The sequence below is a fragment of the Dicentrarchus labrax genome, unplaced genomic scaffold (genome assembly GCF_905237075.1).
Source record: "Dicentrarchus labrax unplaced genomic scaffold, dlabrax2021, whole genome shotgun sequence".
Classification (NCBI taxonomy): domain Eukaryota; kingdom Metazoa; phylum Chordata; class Actinopteri; family Moronidae; genus Dicentrarchus; species Dicentrarchus labrax.
The window spans coordinates 5979995-5999032 of NW_026136716.1; the positions used below are offsets into that span (position 1 = coordinate 5979995).

The following is a 19038-nucleotide window of genomic DNA, read 5'->3' on the forward strand; positions in this document are numbered from 1 at the left end:
GTTTATCTAGTATGTATGATTGTTAAAAAAAAAAGTTAAAAATACATAATATGACATGGAAAAAATAAAAAACTATGCTTACAGGCAATAATCGGCTCAAAATGAATCCAAATGACTCTTTTTGCACGAAGTTATCAGGTAAATAATGTGAATTTTACATAAAATATGTCACTTACTAAATGATAGAAACGGGTTCCTTTAGGGAAAAAGGTATTTTCTGACTTTTCTTTGTGAAACACTGGATAGTTTTCCCTCATTAGGGCTCTACAAAGTATACAAATTAAACTAGGGCTGCACAATTAATCAAAATATTACCGAAATTCTTCTATAGGCGAGTGCAATATGCTAATCAGAGACTTTATTAGAGAATTTAACATCATGATGATTTTAAATTAGTTTTTTGGGTGTAGAATAAATGTGTCTAAATTAATCCTATATCCGTCAAAATAATCACAATATGATGTTTTTACCCTGTCGTGCAGCGTATATAAACCAGGATGTGTATGTGGAGTGACAGCAGAGGAACAAAATACAGCCGTGTGCCAACTGAGAGGCATATTTAATAATTTAATTTCACCATGCATAAACCATATAGAAAATACTTTACAGCAATGACGTTTAAAAAAACAAACAAACAAAAAAAACATTTCATGATAAGAAAGCAAGAATCACAGATCACTGAAGCCTCGCAAGTTGTCGTCGGGTTAGTGTGGTGGTAGTTAGTACACGGTTGGATCAACAGAGAGGAATAAAGTCAACAAAACAGTTCAAATAAACAACACAAGATAAAAACATAATTTTAGAAACATGTTACACTTATGTAACATCCAACGCAGCGGCGAGGAGCGTGGGTGCGCTTGATTTTTTTTTCAGGTGTTGACGCCCCGGTGGGGTCCTCACTGCTTTGCAAAAGGTAATCAGTGACCCCCGACAGAAGTGGGGGCAGAAATGAACAAATACGGGGGGGTTAATGGGGGCATTACATGCAGAAGGCATCCATTTCTACCCTTACACTTTTCAAATGGCACTACTTTAAAAGGATTTAAGTCATGACAAATACACTCCTTCATGTTACTGATGATTGGCAACAATTAATACTGCGTCCATCACATCAGAGCACTATACTATATATAATATATGTAACCTTCAGCCAGATCCGTGTGGTGTCCGACCATAAAAAAACAGTCGAATAATTAAACAAAAAGGGCTCCAAGTGGTCTTCTTTACTCGTGTGTGAGCTTTATTATGTCTCGTGATTTCACAGTTAGAGGACGTGGTGGCAGCTGGACATTTTTTGAACCGACAATGCCGACAGCTACCGTTATAATTACAGTCACTGACACAGAGGGGTTAACATTAGGAGTTATTGTTGTATTGAGCGCCTTTGCTTTCATTTTTGTGTAGGGACAGGATGGCAAAATTCAAATAAGGTGTTATTTGACATCCCGCTCGGGCCAATAAAATTATTTGTGCGTTTTGAATCTGCTGGGATTGCATTCGGGCACACGATCAAGAGCTTCAATTAGTATTTTTAGCATCTGCTTGTTAAATACAATACCGCTTTATACAAATGACAAAGCAAAAACAAACACACTGCTTCACATATTTATCTTTCAAGTCACTTATGATGTGTTCCTCTCTCCACCGTCTGTCTGCCCCTGGGGTGACGGATGAAGACGTCTAAATTAGATCTGAAACGCCTCCTCTGCACGTCTGCAGACAAAAAAAAAAAAATACCGATACCGAATTTTAAGAGGTTTTCACCCTCAGAGGCGAAGCGGGCGGGTGGAGAAGTGAGAGAACACAGGATTGGTTCAGAGACAGTGAGAAAAAGTGTTTAAACCATTTAATTTACAGCTCATTTGGTTCCATTATTGGATGTAATCATACAGCAACACAACTAGAAAAATATTTCTTAAACAAAAAGCTTATAACATGACATTAAAAAAGGGATTATTTCTATGTTAGCAACTACTTAGCTGTTAGTGTTAAGGTCACTGTATAATTACATTTTCAGCCAGTGGAACAGAAGAGGGAGCTGTGAAGTAAAGAGTTTAAAACAAAAAAAAAAAAAAAAAAGGAGGAGGAATGAAAACACAATAGGTCCAAGTCACTTAAGTTCCATTCAGAGGAATGAGTGCACATTACGTGGTGAGTGATTCACTTTCTCCATTCATTCATTCATCCAGCTGTCTACTGCAGTCAGTGCTTGTTCTTCTCCCAAGGAGGATTCAAGGGACACCTTGACACTACGCAAAGCATTTGAGGGAAACTTTGGTCATTACACTGATTAGAAAGCAGCATTGTTGCATCCATTTAAGAAAGAGAAGATATTAACATACAGATGGATCACAGTGTTTCCCCGACACAGAAAAAGTAGCGCTGCTGCAACACTGCTGTTATTTTCTCCTTATGATAGAGAACATCATCAAAAGAGATCATAATTGTTTATTTATATCAAATAAGGCTGGAAATATTAAGTGTTCCAGTATATTAGTTTTTGTAGTAGTAACAAATAAAAGAAATTGTATCTTTTGACTGAGTTTGACTGGAGTTTTGCATTTAAAATGTGGGGAAACACTGCATCCTTCCATCTAGTTGTCTCCATTATGGGTTTTTAATAATTCCTTCTTTGCAAATAGTCGTTTCCTTCATCGTTCCTTCCATCCACTCCTAAAAAACAAACAAAAAAACAGCTATGGTACTTTTTGACCTCTCTAGCAAGATGCATGTTCCAGGTATCTTGCATGTTTTTTTTCCTTCATTTTCTTGTAAAAAGTCACTTTTTCTGTCCATCTTTTCAGAGGCGGAGGACAAAGCATCTGAGCTCCTTCCCAACCTGTTTGTCCTTCCTCTACCTCTCCTCTCAGAACAACACGTCTTCGTTGGTGATGAGCGTTTCCACCACAAGTCTCTGGTATCGGATGTCGTTGAGCGCCGTCATGGCGTCCAGCTCGGGGGCCCTCATCAGCGTCGGGCCGAAGACGATTCCCAGGTTCTCGCTGGACATGAGGTTATCCTTCTCGTTCTGGGTCACTCTGGACGGTGAGAGGGACGAAAGCACGCATAAGCCCTTCTGACCACAAAACTGAAATACTGAATGTTAAACAACTTAGCAATCACAACTAAAGCCAGTGATTCAGTGAAACTGCGTTCAGACCTCTTGAGGTGAGCCATGAGGTATCGCAGCGTCTCGCAGTGAGCTGGCGGCAGCAGCTTCAAGGCCTCATGGAGAGCCTCCAGACGTTTTTCTGGGTCTGAAATCTCTGCAACAGAGACAAAAATAAACAGAGATTAAAAGGACAAGTGTTGGAGGAGCTCTGAACATACATAGGCTATCTGATATCTGAGTGTTTCTTAGGATTGGATCACTGATTGTATCATAAAATTTAAAGAAAATGACCTGAACAAACACATTTCACCCACATCTTTCTGTAATTAATGTTAAAGAGTTCGGTCTAGACCTGCTCTATTTGAAAAGTGTCCTGAGATAACTTCTGTTATGAATTGGCGCTATACAAATAAAATTGAATTGAATTGAATTGAATTGAATTGAATTTAATCTCTTCTTGATTTGTAGCATATGAAGGACACATTGCCTTCAGAGCTCAGCTTGGCGTCTAAAACCATTCATTGTTGCATCTTATGTAATAAGGTACAGAAAGCGTGGAGACCTACTTGCAGCGTCTATGAAGCGTGGGTGGGCATCATATGTGATGAGGGGTATAGGCAGCTCTCTGAAGTAGAGTTTGAGGGCTCCAGTGATGATGTTGATGTCCTCGTAAGCGTTTGTGGAGATATCAGCCTTCTCTCCATCTGTGGAGCAACGAATCAAACAAACAATCAATCTGTTATTTTCAGAGAGAGACAGCTACAGAAGACAGGTTTATTGATCTTGCACTGATCCTAAAGGGGAAATGATGTTAGGAAAAACACTCACCTCTGTCAAAGGCCAGCTTGACATCTTCAATCAGCTCACTGAAGCCTGATATTCTGTACAAACCCTCTGACTGAAGACCTGAGACCGGATGAGAGGAGTTAATGGATAAATGTGTTTTAATCAAAGATGACTAAATTCACTAACTCCACCTTCAATTCCAATAATTGCATATTTTCTTTGTCTTCTATCACTATAAATTGAATATTTTTGAGTTTTTGACTCTTGGTTTGACAAAAGAAGACAATGGAAGAAATGTAAGAAGCATTTTCTTTTACTATTTTATTACGTTACAATCAGTTACATCAGTTAATCGGGGAAAACAAACAGCAGAATAATCATGCAGCCCTCTTTTTTTTAAGACAGTCCTGCTGATTATTCTTTAAATTAATGTTGATATACGACAATGTGTTTGTGATAATGGCTTCTTTGCCGTTGTGGCAGCGGAGCAGCTTACGTAAATTAAACCGAAGAAGAAATAGGAGTTAAACACACACAGGCAATATATAAACAAAGAGAGGAGGAGGCCGTGAACCACAGACAGAGACAGAGTGTGAGAGGGATGAGGGGTGAACTCCAGTCAAGTTCAATCACGTCAATTCAGATGCCTTTATTGATTTCTTGTATTATTTTCACTCACGTCTTGAATCGTAGTTAATAAAATCTGTGGCAGCTCCCCAAGACAACTCACATCTCATGGGAGAGTAATTGTAGCACTCCGATTCTTGTGTACATCTTTTTACCATTGAGAACACAGGCTGACATACCAAGCTCGTCTCGTGGGTGTTTTCTCCTCGGTTGCAGTGAACAGTACTTTCAAGCTTTTATTTTTTGGTCAACATTATATAACCACTGACTCACACTCATACATATACACACTCTGATTTTTCTCCCGCTCACCTCTAGCCTCGAGTTCCTGTATGCACATGTCCACCACCATGGGTCTCTTGGTGTTGTGGGCTTTGACCAGCGTGGTCAGGTCGCAGCTGTACACCTTCTTGACGTGCCGCAGGTCTGGCTGGCAGTCGTTCGGCACGACTTTGGAGCACTGCTTGTGGACGTTCAAGCCGCAGTCTGACCAAGAAAGACAGATTAGGAAAGGGGATTTAAGTTATTTTTTTAAAAATGTGATCGTTTTACATCCCCGTGTCCACTCCTGCCTTTAGAGACCCAACAGCAATGTCAGGATAACATAATTCTGTCCATAAATATCTGCTACTTAAAGCATAATAACCACATTGGATAGTAAAAGTAGCCTTTAAACGTAGGCGTTGCAGAGGCACAGTTCATCACCCACGCACACAATAATAATCACACTGACAGCGTGTTCTTTGGCACCAAATTGAATCTTTTAACATTTAGAATCTGCGACACACCGCAGATGACTCAACAGCAAAAGTGACTAACTTTAAACCTGCTGTCCCACTTTTGAGTCACGGTTTTAAGAGAGAGGAGGCGCACGCAGCATGTTGAACAGAGTGGAGGAGGCAAATAGGAACAGAAATTGATTAGATTACTGAGACCAGAGCTGGAGAGAAGTGCATTAAACACTGATGTGTGTGAGAAAGGATGCGTTTGTTTGTGTGTGTATTACCTGCACACTTGACTCCCTGAGCGATGAGACCCCACATGAAGTTGGCACAGTACTCACACCAGTGGGGGCCTCTGAATGTATGAACCTGGTTTAAGAGACAGAGAGAGAAAAAGGGGACATTTAATGTTAAAAGGCTCTTTTTAAAAATGTAAGTTTGTCACAGAATTCACAAAAAAAGGTAATAAATAAATAATAAATAGAAAAATACATCAATTAAGTGTAGCAAAAATGCTATATATGCACAGGTATACACTGGGAAGGAAAGGTGAGAAAAATATGAATATAATCCAGACTGGGTCAAGTACTTGAATACCAGCAATAATCAGAATGATGGAGACACAATAGGAGTGCTGAGAGGACATTTATAGAATAATTACAGGCAGAACAGTCTTAATCTGCTCATGTATTGCATAAATTGACTATATAATGAAATGCTAATAACCTCCATCACATCACAGTGCTCTTTGTGTGTGTATGTGTGTGTGTGTATATGTGTGTTCGTCCATGTTTCCCTTGAGCTCGGTACACTGCGGCTCTGACCTTTGTGCTCCTCACTAATGGCTCCTTGTAATATGGAAATCTGGAAATCTAAACAGAGGCTTAAAGCCTGAAATGTAAATGCAGAAATGTGTGTTTCTGTGTGCGTGTGTGTGTGTCCTAACACTCTCTGAGGTGAATTTGAATAAGACCCCATGAGCTGAATCAGCGGTTCTGGCATTGCACAAGACACAAACACACACACACACACACAAACACACATAAACGGGGGGAGGCTCACCTTGAAGTTGTGGACCTTCTCGTACTTGGGCGCCAAGTCGCTCTCCCTCAGGGTGGCCCGCCGCACCAGCGATGTGAGCTGCGAAAGGGCAAAAGATCTGATTGGTTGCCAGAAGGTGGAAGCAGGGGAGGTGGGTTTAGGGGGGGCCGGCGCCCGGTTGAGACGGGTTCCTGAGCCCTTGCTGGGGTCCGAGGGGCTGCCGGAGACTGGCAGGGAGGGAATTGAACCAGCGCTGACATTTAGACCGAGAGCTGTGGTAAACAAAGCGCTCCTCTGACCTGTTTCCTTCTCAGCTCGCCTGCGTGATTGCTTTTTACCTCTTTTAACAATGTACGACTCTCTGCTCGGCATTGTGGGACCTGTAGTTTTGTTGTGAATTTAACTCACACTGGAGGGTTTAAATCAAATGCTGGCTCCGAGACCAAAATCAGAATCCTATTAATAAATCAGACTATGAATATAAAACCGAAAAAATTGCATAAACAAATGCCCTGGCTAATCAATAAAAACAGGAATAAGTAGAAAACGTCACAACAACGAGACTCTCAAATCACTTCAAATCTCCATCTGACAACAACATCCCAAACCGAGGAGCCAAAACAGGACCAATCCTGCTGTCTTAGCACCACAAAGATCAGCCAATCAGATCAGCTCTGCATACTGATGCTGGCTGCATGGTGCAATTCCAAGTCATAACAAAAAGAACAAAAACAAAAAAGCCAGACCCCAATAAAAATTAAAAAAAACAGTCTTGAGATAAAGAAAATATGAAATTGTAGAAAAAAAGTTCACTTAAAATGATTCCATAAATCTTCACGTCTTGAAATGCGTGCCCAAAATCCCTCAAACCCGACTGATGCGGCAGAATGTACATTCCTGTCTCTCGGTCTCGTGTAGGTGAGCGCTCCAGCCCACATGGCTCAGTGTGTGTCTGTCTGTGTGTGTCTGTCTGTGTGTGTGTTAATCCCATCCCCTCCACACACTCACCAGGCAGAAGCAGTGGAGGAGGGAGGTGACAGAGGCGGGGAGAGAGTGAGAGAGAGAGAGAGAGAGAGAGAGAGAGGAGGGAGGGAGGGGGGGAGGCCGAGCTACGGTGCAGTAATGGATGAATATAACAGGTTACATCGAGAGGAGACTGAGCCAATCAGAAGACAGAGATTCTTGTTGTTCGTCACCAAATCTGCCACCTCAATTGTCCCGGGAGAGAAAGAGAAAGAGAGGGAAGGAAGGAAAAATGAGCTCATAAAACGAGCTATAATTTCATTCATGCGTTCACACTTCCTGTGCCTCTTTGTTTCCCCTCACATTTCTTTTGTCGTACTGACTGCAATCAATCAATCAATTGTTCCTCCGATGTCTCCCAGTTTCTGTGATAATAATCAACCGCAAACAATAGCAACTGCAGTGGTCTAGGTTCATGCGTGTTGTTCAGGTTTATGCGTGTAGTTCAGAACAGAATATACTTGTCCTTAAGATGGCTCTTAAATCAAAAAGCCCTGGTCTTCCATTATCTTACATCCTAACACAGAGTAACAATATATCAGAATACTTTAAGGCTACATTTTCACTTAAAAAGCGCCTTTTTTTCCCATAAGTTTCTGGTTGAGTGCCGCCTCTGGGGATGTTTGGACTTACCCTCTTTGACATTTTAGGGCTGAACAAACTGTCAACAAACAAGCCGTGGGACTGCATTTTAATCCTGTTACTCTGCGAGAGATTAAAAGCTTCAAGCTGCGTGTGTTGATTTTAGATATTTTACATCAAGATACTACAAATCCTGTTCTGTGGCGAAGTACTGATATTTTAAAAAGATATAATGAATTAAAAAACCTTGGATTTTTAACACAAAATACCATTATTTTGAGCGAATCCTAATCCTGAGTTTATATACACACACACATACACAACAGTGAATATGTATGACTGGTCATAGATATTTAATGATCTTCTCGTTGCATATGGATGGTCGGGAGGAAGGTGCTGAACAAAAGAGCACGACGAATGTAGACAGAGAGGATGACAGAAAATGAGGAGAAAGGGCGTGTTATACTGAGCAAGCTCATAATCTTAATGGGGATATCATCTGTGCACTTTTATTTCCTAACGTGCACATTTTTTAAATGAGTTTGCGGATCATTTTCTGTCAGATCGAAGCCTCCCCCTGTCACCGTCCAGTGAACTCACTCTCAAAACAAGGCCTTAAAAATTAAAATTTAAAAAGTCATCGCCGGAGCCACCTCTTTATCGCCTCCCAAGGGGGCCGTTAAATTGCATTTAACCCTCAATAAGAAGGTGATGGGCTGAATGAACGTATGAAATATGTATTTCTTGTCTTCCCTACAGAGAGCAACCTCTGGTCTCAATGTCACAGCCGTACTGCTTTGTCTGCAAATCCAGCCAATTATGAAAAGCACACACGTACACAGCAGGACCACCCCCATCACACACACACACACACGACAGTGATGTATGAGGTGCAGTGGAGGTGGTCATGCACTGCAGGTCATACAAGGCCTCAGGAGGCTCAGTACTGGTGTAGCAGATAAACGCATTGCACACACTACTTTGTTACGAGCCTGTCGCTGTGTGTTCTAACTGTATTACACTTTTTGTTTGTATACACAAGTCTGGGTTCTTGTTGTATGAATGGATCTGCATCTACTGCCTCGTTCTCATGCATCCACCTGCACAAAACACCCAGCTTGCAGAACTGAAATTTACATTAAATGCTGCCCAGTGACGAGCGTCTGCGTCAGCTCTAGAAAACTCACATCTCCTGTAGAAAAAGTTCCCTGTGTGGCATCTGGGTTAAAAACTAATCACAGAAAACAAACTAATCATCTCACAGCTGAATGAAACTAATGAGGCAACAACAAAGTCAGTTCCTGAATACTTAGTTGATGGCTTTTAGGGGAGATAGCAGGTTTCTGCAGGCAAACTGCTGTTATGTAATTTTACTGCAGAGCCCTTGGCTGGAGGCCATCTCTCCTCTGCATCCATCCTCCTCCTCCTCCTCCTCCTTCACCATGTTCCTCAACTCTCATCCTTCCATCTTAGTACTGTACATACAGCGACTTTCCTCACCTTTACCCTCATTTTAACTCTCAGCTGAACATTTTAGTTTCACAAGCCTCAATCTTTTGATATAATACATGTATATATATATATAATTTTTTCAGACTTTTTACTACATTCTGTAAATATTATGAAGAGAATGATCTTTCCAGGTTATTTTGCATACTGCCCACAGCGTAAATCAACTCATCTTCCACTTGCAAATAACTTATGTCTTCTGGATTCAGGCGCATACATTTAACATTTACATTTAATTAGATGCAAATGCGAATCCAGCCCATCTCTAATTCTTTCTCTGGATAAATCCATCCTAAAAACCAAAGCTCATCTCAGCGTTCCTGCACATTTTCCACTGTCGATTTCTGTACTCATTACTGGTATCACTTTTGAGATAATACAAATGACTAATTACTCCCCATTTTTATTGTCTTCTACAACATGCAAAGGAAATTAGCAAAACAGCCAGTCAAAGAGACTTGATGAATGATTAAATTAGTCTCAGAATGGTTCATTTTATGGGCTAATTTCAGACTGTGGCTTCCTAAAGGGAATATTATTTGGTGTCTAGCCAATATTCTGTGCCAACATTACTCCATTTCTTTTACCCGAAAAACCCCCTAAGCCTTCAGGTTGGTTTGCCAAAAACATATGTTAATTGGAGGATGATTTTGGCCCTAGTTCCTGCAGTTACTATTAAAAAAGAATCCAGATTTCTGGCAAAGAGTGATGAGTTTTCGTAGATATTGATTGGTACTGGGTATTTCCTTAACAACCCCTTGCCAATGTAACAGTCAAATCCCAACATCAACGCGTTCGTCCTCACCCTCTCCTCCGCATTGTGGTCGTCCTTGGCCGGAGTGGGTCCGTCCGGGGCCTCTGGGCTGAGTGGTAAGTGTTTTTTCAAGGTGGGCTCCTGGTTCAGGGTGGTGTAGCCCACATGTTCATAGATAGGGTTTATGGTCATCTTAGCGATGTACTCCGCTGCCTGATAGAAAAGAAGGTCACTGTAAATATGACAGGCTCATTTATGACAATTACAATGTTTCGGTGTCCCCAAACACTATGAATGATTATCTTTTCTGTCCCTGGACTCAATCTTGCAATAATAGTCTTCATTTACACAGTTTTGTTCCCCATAGTACTTTCTTATTATCTAATGAAACAAATAAACACTTAATGGGGAGTGAGCTCCACAAAATTGCCATGTTCCTTCTTTCTTCAGGGATTATTTTCAAGGAATCACAGGATTGAAACGACTAAGTAAACAAGCGGTGATCAAATGGTATTACGTAAATCAAGCTTCTTCAACCTGGCGAGCGTGGGCTGAAAACTAGTGGCCAAGTAATCATCCATAATCAGTGTTTACATTCACAGTGATTACAACTATTCAGAGCTGATCAATGGCTCTAACTGTGCAGCCTATGTTATATGAAACAAGCCAAAACCTACAAGAGTACTTCGCAATGTTGCTTTGAATGTACGATTAAGAAGGAAAGAGTAGAGGACAGATGCACACACACACACACACACACACACACACACACCTTTGTCTCGATGTAGAGTGTGATGAGGCCGTCCGTGACCAGGTCGTGGATGGACTCAAATCTCTTCTCTCCGACAAAGTGCTTCCCGTCATGGTAGAGACGGAAGTTTCTCGTCTGGTTCCCAAACCTGGAAGGAATGGAGGAGGAAGCATTAGCTTCAGCATTGTCTGGATCCTAAAATTCAAAACTATTTGATCTATCAGTCATTATGGCTGGTGCATTCAAGGTCAGCTGCTTGCATTGTTAATAGACTCTTCGAACAGTGGCTGGTGTTTCATCCACAGACAGAGGCAACATTTACCAGTGTCTGGGTTGAATTATTAATGCTTAAAATGTTAGTTAATCTTATTTTTAATGTAACATTTGATCAAAATGACGAGACTAAATGCTTTTTTGTTTCATGTACTACGTCCAAAGAGCAAAAAATAAAACAAAAGAAAAAAGAGGCTTCATCATAACTAAACTCTAATTATATTTTCTCTCTTCATACACAGAAATACCGCAGCCCTTTACTAAGATAATACGGAGCCGAAAAATGGCACAAACTTGAAGCCGCAGAGCTGTGATCGACAGACCCTGAACTGGGCCAACACATTATCCACTCCTCAGTGGACCACAATGAAACTGCCGCTACATCATTAACCCAAAATCCAACCTTTCCTTTTCTGCAAACCCAGAGCGGAACACTAGTTTATGAAGGGTGTATTTATGGAAGGTAATTATAACCACAGGGAGAGAAACAGGTGGAAGAATGACACGACTATGAATAGAGCCAACTGACCCAAAACCAAATTCAAATTATGCCATGCACCCATTTAAAAGTGTGGCACCTACTCCGAGAAAAATGATAGGTCATATTCAAGTGAAACTGACGGCTGATGTGCCAAGAAGAGAACCAGGTTACGTCAAAGTCATCAGCTGGACACAAAGACTTACTAAGGCACGTTAAACTTCTATAACCAACAGGGAAGAAACAACCACTCCCTCATGAGGAGAGGCTCCATGGAAGACGGCGTGTGGAGCCATGTGAGTTAAGAGATGAGCGCCTCTGAGCAGCTTACAGCTCAACTGCTGACTTTTAAGCCCTCACACCTCACAGCACCTGGGGTGTGAGCACACGACCAGACACGCTCAGCGCTCACACAGCACCCGCAGCTTCACTTTTTTCTTGCCTTCTCAAACAAATGTGTGCAGGTATAGACGAAGGTGCCGCAGGTCAAACAACTCAGAGGAAGTGGAGAGGCAGAACACACGCAGTATAAGCACTTCTTCAAAATAAGAGACTTTCTTTGGTTTACTTTTCTGAAGACTACGTGTAATATATATATTTTTTTATTTCACATTGATCCTTCCTCCATGGACTTATAAACAACAACAGGTTAAGTGTCTTGCAGGGCCAAAGACTGTTACAAGAACAGGATAGAGGGGAAGCTGCAACAGACCAGCACAAGAGAGGTGTGTGTTTAGAGATGTGCCAACAAGCTTAACCTGTTCTTCAACAGGTTTGACTCACAAACCACCTCCTCCTCCTCCTCCTCCTCCTCTGGTACCCCCATTCACACCTTGGCTACCCCGCCCTCCTCAATTCACACTTTGGCTACCCCACCCTCCTCCTCCACAGCCCATCTCCCCCTTGCCGACAGTAGGGAAGAGGAGTACAGACACCTGATTGAGAACTTCATTGGAAGGTGCGACAGAAACCACCTACAGCTCAACACAGGGAAAACCAAGGAGCTGGTGGTGGACTACCGGTGCAACAAGAGGACCCCCTCCCCAGTTGCGATTAGGGGGGAGAAGGTAGAGATGGTGGACACCTACAAGTTCCTCGGGGTGACACTCAACAATAAACTGGACTGGGCGGACCACACTGAGGCCCTCTACAAGAAAGGACAGAGCAGGCTGTTCTTTCTGAGGAGGCTCAGGTCCTTCAACGTGTGCACTCGGCTACTACGGATGTTCTAGCAGTCTGTAGTGGCCAGTGTCATCTTCTTTGTGGTGGTTTGTTGGGGAGGAGGCATCGGGACTACCACTCAAAGTGGTTTAGAGGCTCGTTTGTTCCATCAGCCATCAGACTCCACAACGCCACAGCACCCAGTACCTCCAACCCCCACAGACAAAGACTGGTTTAAACTCCAACCTACAACTCATACCCTACGAAGTATACTACTTTCATTTACAGTCTTATATTTTATGATATTTTTTGTACTCTCTTTTGCACTACTTTGCCCTATTGCTGCTGTGTCAATCTTGGATTTCTCCTAAGGGGGATCAATAAAGGAAGTCTTATCTTATCTTATCTTATTGGCACCACTAAGCTCACATTGTTCTTGACTGTCTGCATCTCCCCTAAATCATCTAATTGCACAGGGAAAAAAATAAAACCTACCTTAGAGCCAGCGTGTACGTGCCCGGCTGTCTCTGACTCTCTCTGATGAGGTAGCTGCCTTCGGCCTGACTCAGTAACTGGTCGGCCTCCTCTCTTGAGATCATCCCATGGTACCTGAACGTAAAAGCAACATTCACAACACCACCATAACCTGTCACATACTGTAGCTTGTCCAGCAAGTCTAGGAAATACTTCCTCCCCAAATTGTGTTTGTTATGCATGTAAGAAACTTTGGATTAAATAGTCGGGAGGCCAACTTACTCTCTTCCGTAGTATTTAGGTCGGTTTTCCACCTGCAGGGAAAAGAAAAATAAGTCTGTAAAACACTATAAAAAGGTATGCAGTTGTTAGATCACATAGGGAATTAGACTGACAAATACCAACAAACTTAGGTAAAACTGACATTTCCATGCGTGCTTAAAGGTTTACTCTGGCACATATTTGTAAGTGAGTGTGAGTTTGTGTGGGCGCAGGGAATATTGCACGAGTCAGACAAAAAGAGCTGAACGTTCTGTTGTTCTCAACAAAACTGCTGTCGAGCCAATAAATCAACAAAGATGCAACAAACGGCTTTGAATATTAATTTGGATGCTCTGTTGTTTGTATGTGCATGAAAGACACAGGGAGAGAGGAAAGTGAGGGAACATAGAGCGAGCCTGCAATGTGAAAAATAATACAATATAGTCAAGAAAGTCAATCGTGATGTTTAATGTACAGAGAGGAAGTATGTTCGCCCTCTCTTATCAGCCATGCATGTGTACCTCTGGACACCCACCAAAACTGCTCTGAGGCCCATCAGTAAGCCATGCGTGGAGCGGACAGGCTGATACCCGTCACTAATGCTCAACAGACATCCTTGACTGCACATTACAGAGTGCTGAGCTGGAGGGAATGAGCCGTTTGGAAGAGAGGCACATCCTCTTTGAATAAACACTGCATTTTGAATGAAATGATGAAATAAATGAATACAGAGTGAAATGTCTACCTGGCAGAGCCGGGAATTACACGCACGGAACAATTATGTAAAGAGTGTGTTACCAACAGTGTATATGTTGCACCAGTTTAGACAAATGTAAGTTTTTGAACATCCTACATTAGGCACTTGTAGCAGCAGACTATATATTTGTCCTGCCAGCATTGTCAGCTTGTTATTAGCTCGCAATTTAATAAAGAATAACTCAAGAGCTCCACGGAGAGCTTTCCACTTAACAGCTCTTTCCCTACAAAGATTTATGTCCTTGGTGGACACTCCAAGACACTCAACAGTCAGTGGGAGGCAAACACCAGCTCACAACAGAGTGAAGTATAGCTAACATTACTCAGGATTATGGATAAAATTGACACTGGAAAAAAATCAGATTCACAAAAATATTGCACAAATGACAAAAAGATGAAGAAAAAATAATATAAAAAGAATCAAATCTCCAGATATGTTCAATTTAGGAGTATATAAAACAGAGAAAAGCAGCAAAGGCTCACATATAATAAGCTGGATGATGAAAACAATTGATTGATTATCACAATTGTCTTTAATAGATTTTATGAGGAGATTCTAACAATACCTCCTGCTAATTATTCCCGAGGTCTTCCAGCTAAAAGGACTCTCTACTTCTTATTGTCACCCCGACATCCCACAGACTAAAAAGTACCAGACATAGACAAGTGCTTATTGGTGCATCATTAAACCACATATGGCTGAACTCCCAGCAGATGATAGCACGGGGGGGCTCTTCCACCCGCTGCTTTTAACTGGGTCAGCACCGGCTATCTGACCAGGCCAGGGCACCAAAGACAACAGATGTTCATGCAGCAACACACGCATCCTACCATCCATCCTACCAAGGTCTTTTACAGATTAACACAAACACCAGACACACAGTCACATTTTTAATCCCCACTTGGACTCCCCCAAACCTTGCTGTCCCCCTCCCACACACATCTGGTGGCTGCCTCCCCCGTGGGCAGAGGTGCTGGCGCGTGTCATTTAGTGGACATCAGCAACGTGTCGCACCACCTGGAGGAGCCTCTACTGATCTTACACAAACATAAAGAAGCTTACATTTATGTTGTTTTGATTAACAATAAAAGGCCAACGCTTCTACCCACTTAACTGGGTGCTTGGTTAGGGTCTCTTTAGCATGATAGCCTTCTTTCCTGTTACACTCATTCCTCTGCTAAAACCTGCTGAAGCAACAACAACCGATTGATCCTAAAAGGAAAAGTACAGACCCTGTACCCACATGAGAAATAAAAAAACAAAATCAGGCAACATTTTCAGACTGTAGACGCCGCCTTTAGCAGACGCCTTCCCTGAAGACGACGTATTGTTGAACTACAGCAAAAACAATCAGCCCTGCTACAAGCCGAGTCAGCGAATACAGTCTTTGAGGAGACAAAGCGCACACACACCCACACACACACAAAGTAACATGCTCGCTTGAGGCTTGATCCATACCCTTATTGTTTCAGCTCGTAATCACATTTACCTGCTGTTGAAACCAAGAGCAGGGACTGTCGGTGATATACATTAAGCCTCAGTGAAGATACAAGGTAACGGGATATCAAACTGAACTAAATAATGTGCTTAAATACTGTATTATTGGCCCGTGCAGTGCAACATTGACAGGCTGTTAATTAGGAAGTGTGTTCTCTCACCTCAGAGGTGCAGGTGAGTCTGCGTGGGTGAGGTGCCTCCTGCTGGAGCTGGTACACTGTGGCAGAAAACACACAGCGAATCATCAGCAACAAGCAAGTTACAACCATAAAAAAACACTCAGTATCAGAATTATAATCACATAATAATTTTAATAATATCTATAAATACTCACAGTAAGATTTCCACACTGGTGGCCTGTATTCATCATGATCTGAGGACAGAAAAAGTACAACAGTGTCTTAAAACGGCCTCAAAGTCCCTTAATTGACTTTGCTATGGCGCCGCCTAGTGGGCAAAACATGACACTTATCAGAGCTGTTTTAATTTGAAGATGTACCACCATCCAGATAAGATCAGGATTCTCTTATTTCATCTTCTTTCTTACTTTAAATCAGTGAAATAGCAGAATATCTATTTGAGAATGCAGGGGGAGATTAATGTAAAAATCAAAACAAGACATTTTACGTGCAATCAATCATACTCAAATGCTGGGAAACTGGGATTTTTGATTTTCACAGCTAAACACTGAAAGTGCTGAAGGACATTTTGCAGTTTTATTAATCTTAGTGCCTAAAAAAACAAGCAAGCAGCTAAACTGACGGCATGACATATGAAGTCAAGGCTTTCAGCTGCTTTGTTTCCTGTAGTTTCTGTGCCATTACATTTGGATATCAGACTGATGGATGATGTATTTGTCCACAACAGAAAGTATAACTGTGACTCAATAAATCTAAATCTGCGAAGCATAAAAATCTGCAAACGATTAATTTATATTGCTTTGCAGACATGTAATATAAATGAGCTCTCACTGTGATTTTAATCTTTCTTACAATTAAGCACTGAGGGGGCCTGAGGCGGTGACAAGCTTTTGCCGCCACCCCCTCAGGCCTACACGTCAGAAATTAATTGTAGATGGTATCAGCACTAGAGCAGCATTTCCTCGTTGCTTGTTCGGCTGTTGCAGACCATAAACAACGCTGACATTAATATTAGAGCGCGGCTCCATGCAACGTCAGTCGCAGAGAAGAACAGAATCACTTTCAGCCCCCGAGCTCTCTGCTGGAGTTTGGCTGAACTCTGTGACTGCTGTAAAATCCTCTCCGGTTCAAACTCTGTGCAGTGTACATTCATTCAGTGACTCATTGTGGCTCGTATAGAGTGAAGCAATAGCCGTGGCATAGGTCTCCATTTGCAACTAATCCTGGAATCAGCCAAAGAGAATACTTTTGTTTCAGAACTAAACTTGTTCCACGGTTACATTTAAAAATCAGTAGGAAATATACCCATTTTTGATTATGTAAATGAATATGTATCTTAAGACTCCGCTGTCCTTTGACCAGCATCTTGCAAATTCAGGCATATGCCGTCTTCCATCTTCTCTGCATGGGTAAAACTAACAGCCGGTTTCCTGTCTCTGTGCACTGTGTGTTCTCTCCACAAGCCTTATCTATTCAACACTTGTCGTCCCGGTATCCTGTCTTCAAAATAACTCAAAATCCTCCCCGGGCAAGTGTCTCACACTCTTTCTCAAGGCAACGGACCCCCACAATCACAAGAAACCAGACATAACATATCAACTGCTGACAAGTCAAAGTGTCTGCAACAGTGGGTGGAAAAAAATTCAAATCCAGTGCTTTTGCCGAAGTACTGGAAGGACAATTGTGATGCACTTTTTTTATGAGAGTTTATTCTGTGGGGTTTTTTTTTTTTAGCCAGCACACTTTTTCTGAAAGCTACAATTTCTAGTTACTTCACAGATTACGGTTTAATATGAAAGCTTACCAAAATAAGACGCCATAGTATCATTCAAAAAGAAATTAAGACCAATGTTAGACTTAGCAGCATCTAGACTACATGCAACTATACATACTTAGGTATTATAATACTACATACTGCTTACTACTTACTTGTTAAACGATCAATCACTGAACACTCACAAGGAGATCTTGTACTTATAAATTAAATTAAATTAAAATACAGCAATATCAAAAAGCTCTGTTAAAAGCAAAAGTTCTGCATTCAAAATGTTGCCCAAGTTAAAGTACATTATAATTTAACTGTACTTTAAGTATCAAAATAAAAGTATTCATTATGGAGCAGAAGATGTTCATATTGTTATATATTATCTAATTAATTATTACTGCTGATTCATTACAGGGTAAACAGCCCTTTAATGTTGTAACAGGTCAATGCAAAGCTGATTTAATTAAGTTATACACTGTTGGATAGTTTAATCTATAGAAATGCATCACAAACAAGACCAGTGACTATAATTATCAAATAAATGCACAAAATGTAAAGTATAAAAGTGTTTCATAATCGTATTTAAATAAACTGACTCATGCTTATGCTCAGTTTCTAGTGTCCTCTCCCAGTTTGACCAAAATACATTAAATAAACATATTTATAGTAAAATTATGTTAAACAACATTGGTCAATAAACTACACACCATTAATTCACTCTTACAGGAGCACAAAGGCCCAAATCTGAGGCGTGGGGCTGCTTACCAAACACATTTAGGGCCATCTTGATTCTGTGATGTGATGAAGATTAGGAAGATGATGAACAATTTAAACCAGCAACACCGACCCCACTTAGTTTGAATCCTGAAAGGCGACAACAAACAAACAAACAAACAAACAAACAAGAAGGAGAAGAGGTAGATTAAAAGGTGAAAGAAGCATTTAGACAGCAGAGTGTGGGGAGCGGGAAAACAGCTGAGTAACGACAAACAATGAATGATGAAGCTCAGGTTAGAAGAGAGGAAGAGGAAGAGAGAGAGAGAGAGAGAGAGCTAACGTTAGAGATACTTTAGTTGCTGGGCTCCACCGAGGATCGTACGGTTGTTGTTGTTGTTGTTGTTGTTGTTTTTACACTACGTGGAAAAGAAGACATTTGTTTCGCTGTGTGAATAAAACGCGCCGACGGCAGACGGATTACACACACCGGTTTATTAATCTAACGGTTCGCTAATAATACTCACATTCACATCCATTCTACTTTGTGGTCGCCATCTTGCTGGGTCATGTGAGCCGTCTCCCCCCTCTCTCTCTCTCTCTCCCCCTCT

At 41.4% G+C, this 19038-nt stretch overlaps 1 protein-coding gene across 5 annotated transcripts; it reads right to left on the minus strand.

The window, feature by feature from the left end:
* Window positions 1-534: 534 nt before the first annotated feature.
* On the minus strand, window positions 535-19015 carry LOC127378552 (N-chimaerin). 5 transcript variants are annotated; one of them, XM_051427462.1, is made up of 16 exons: window positions 18955-18996; window positions 18782-18846; window positions 18479-18577; window positions 16143-16181; window positions 15970-16025; window positions 13576-13607; window positions 13315-13428; window positions 10929-11055; window positions 10208-10369; window positions 6310-6387; window positions 5532-5616; window positions 4838-5011; window positions 3941-4018; window positions 3679-3816; window positions 3161-3266; window positions 535-3038 (listed from the first exon to the last, which is right to left on the minus strand). In XM_051427462.1, exons 3-16 carry the CDS (start codon window positions 18495-18497, stop codon window positions 2867-2869), a joined length of 1380 nt encoding a protein of 459 aa, XP_051283422.1. In that variant the 5' UTR covers window positions 18498-18577; window positions 18782-18846; window positions 18955-18996; the 3' UTR covers window positions 535-2866. The 5 variants fall into 5 exon arrangements, with proteins under 5 accessions (XP_051283422.1, XP_051283425.1, XP_051283424.1 ...); XM_051427465.1 differs by having other exon boundaries at window positions 18771-18846; window positions 18955-18979; XM_051427464.1 differs by lacking the exon at window positions 18782-18846 and having other exon boundaries at window positions 18955-19015.
* Between the last annotated feature and the right edge of the window lie 23 nt (window positions 19016-19038).

Bases quoted from the DNA above. Each gene is read 5' to 3' on its own strand.
- LOC127378552 (XM_051427464.1), bottom strand. The intron at 11,056-13,314 runs GTAGGTTTTATT...CATTCCTTCCAG, and splicing joins ACGTACACGCTGGCTCTAAG to GTTTGGGAACCAGACGAGAA. The intron at 3,817-3,940 runs GTGAGTGTTTTT...GTTGCTCCACAG, and splicing joins CAAGCTGGCCTTTGACAGAG to ATGGAGAGAAGGCTGATATC.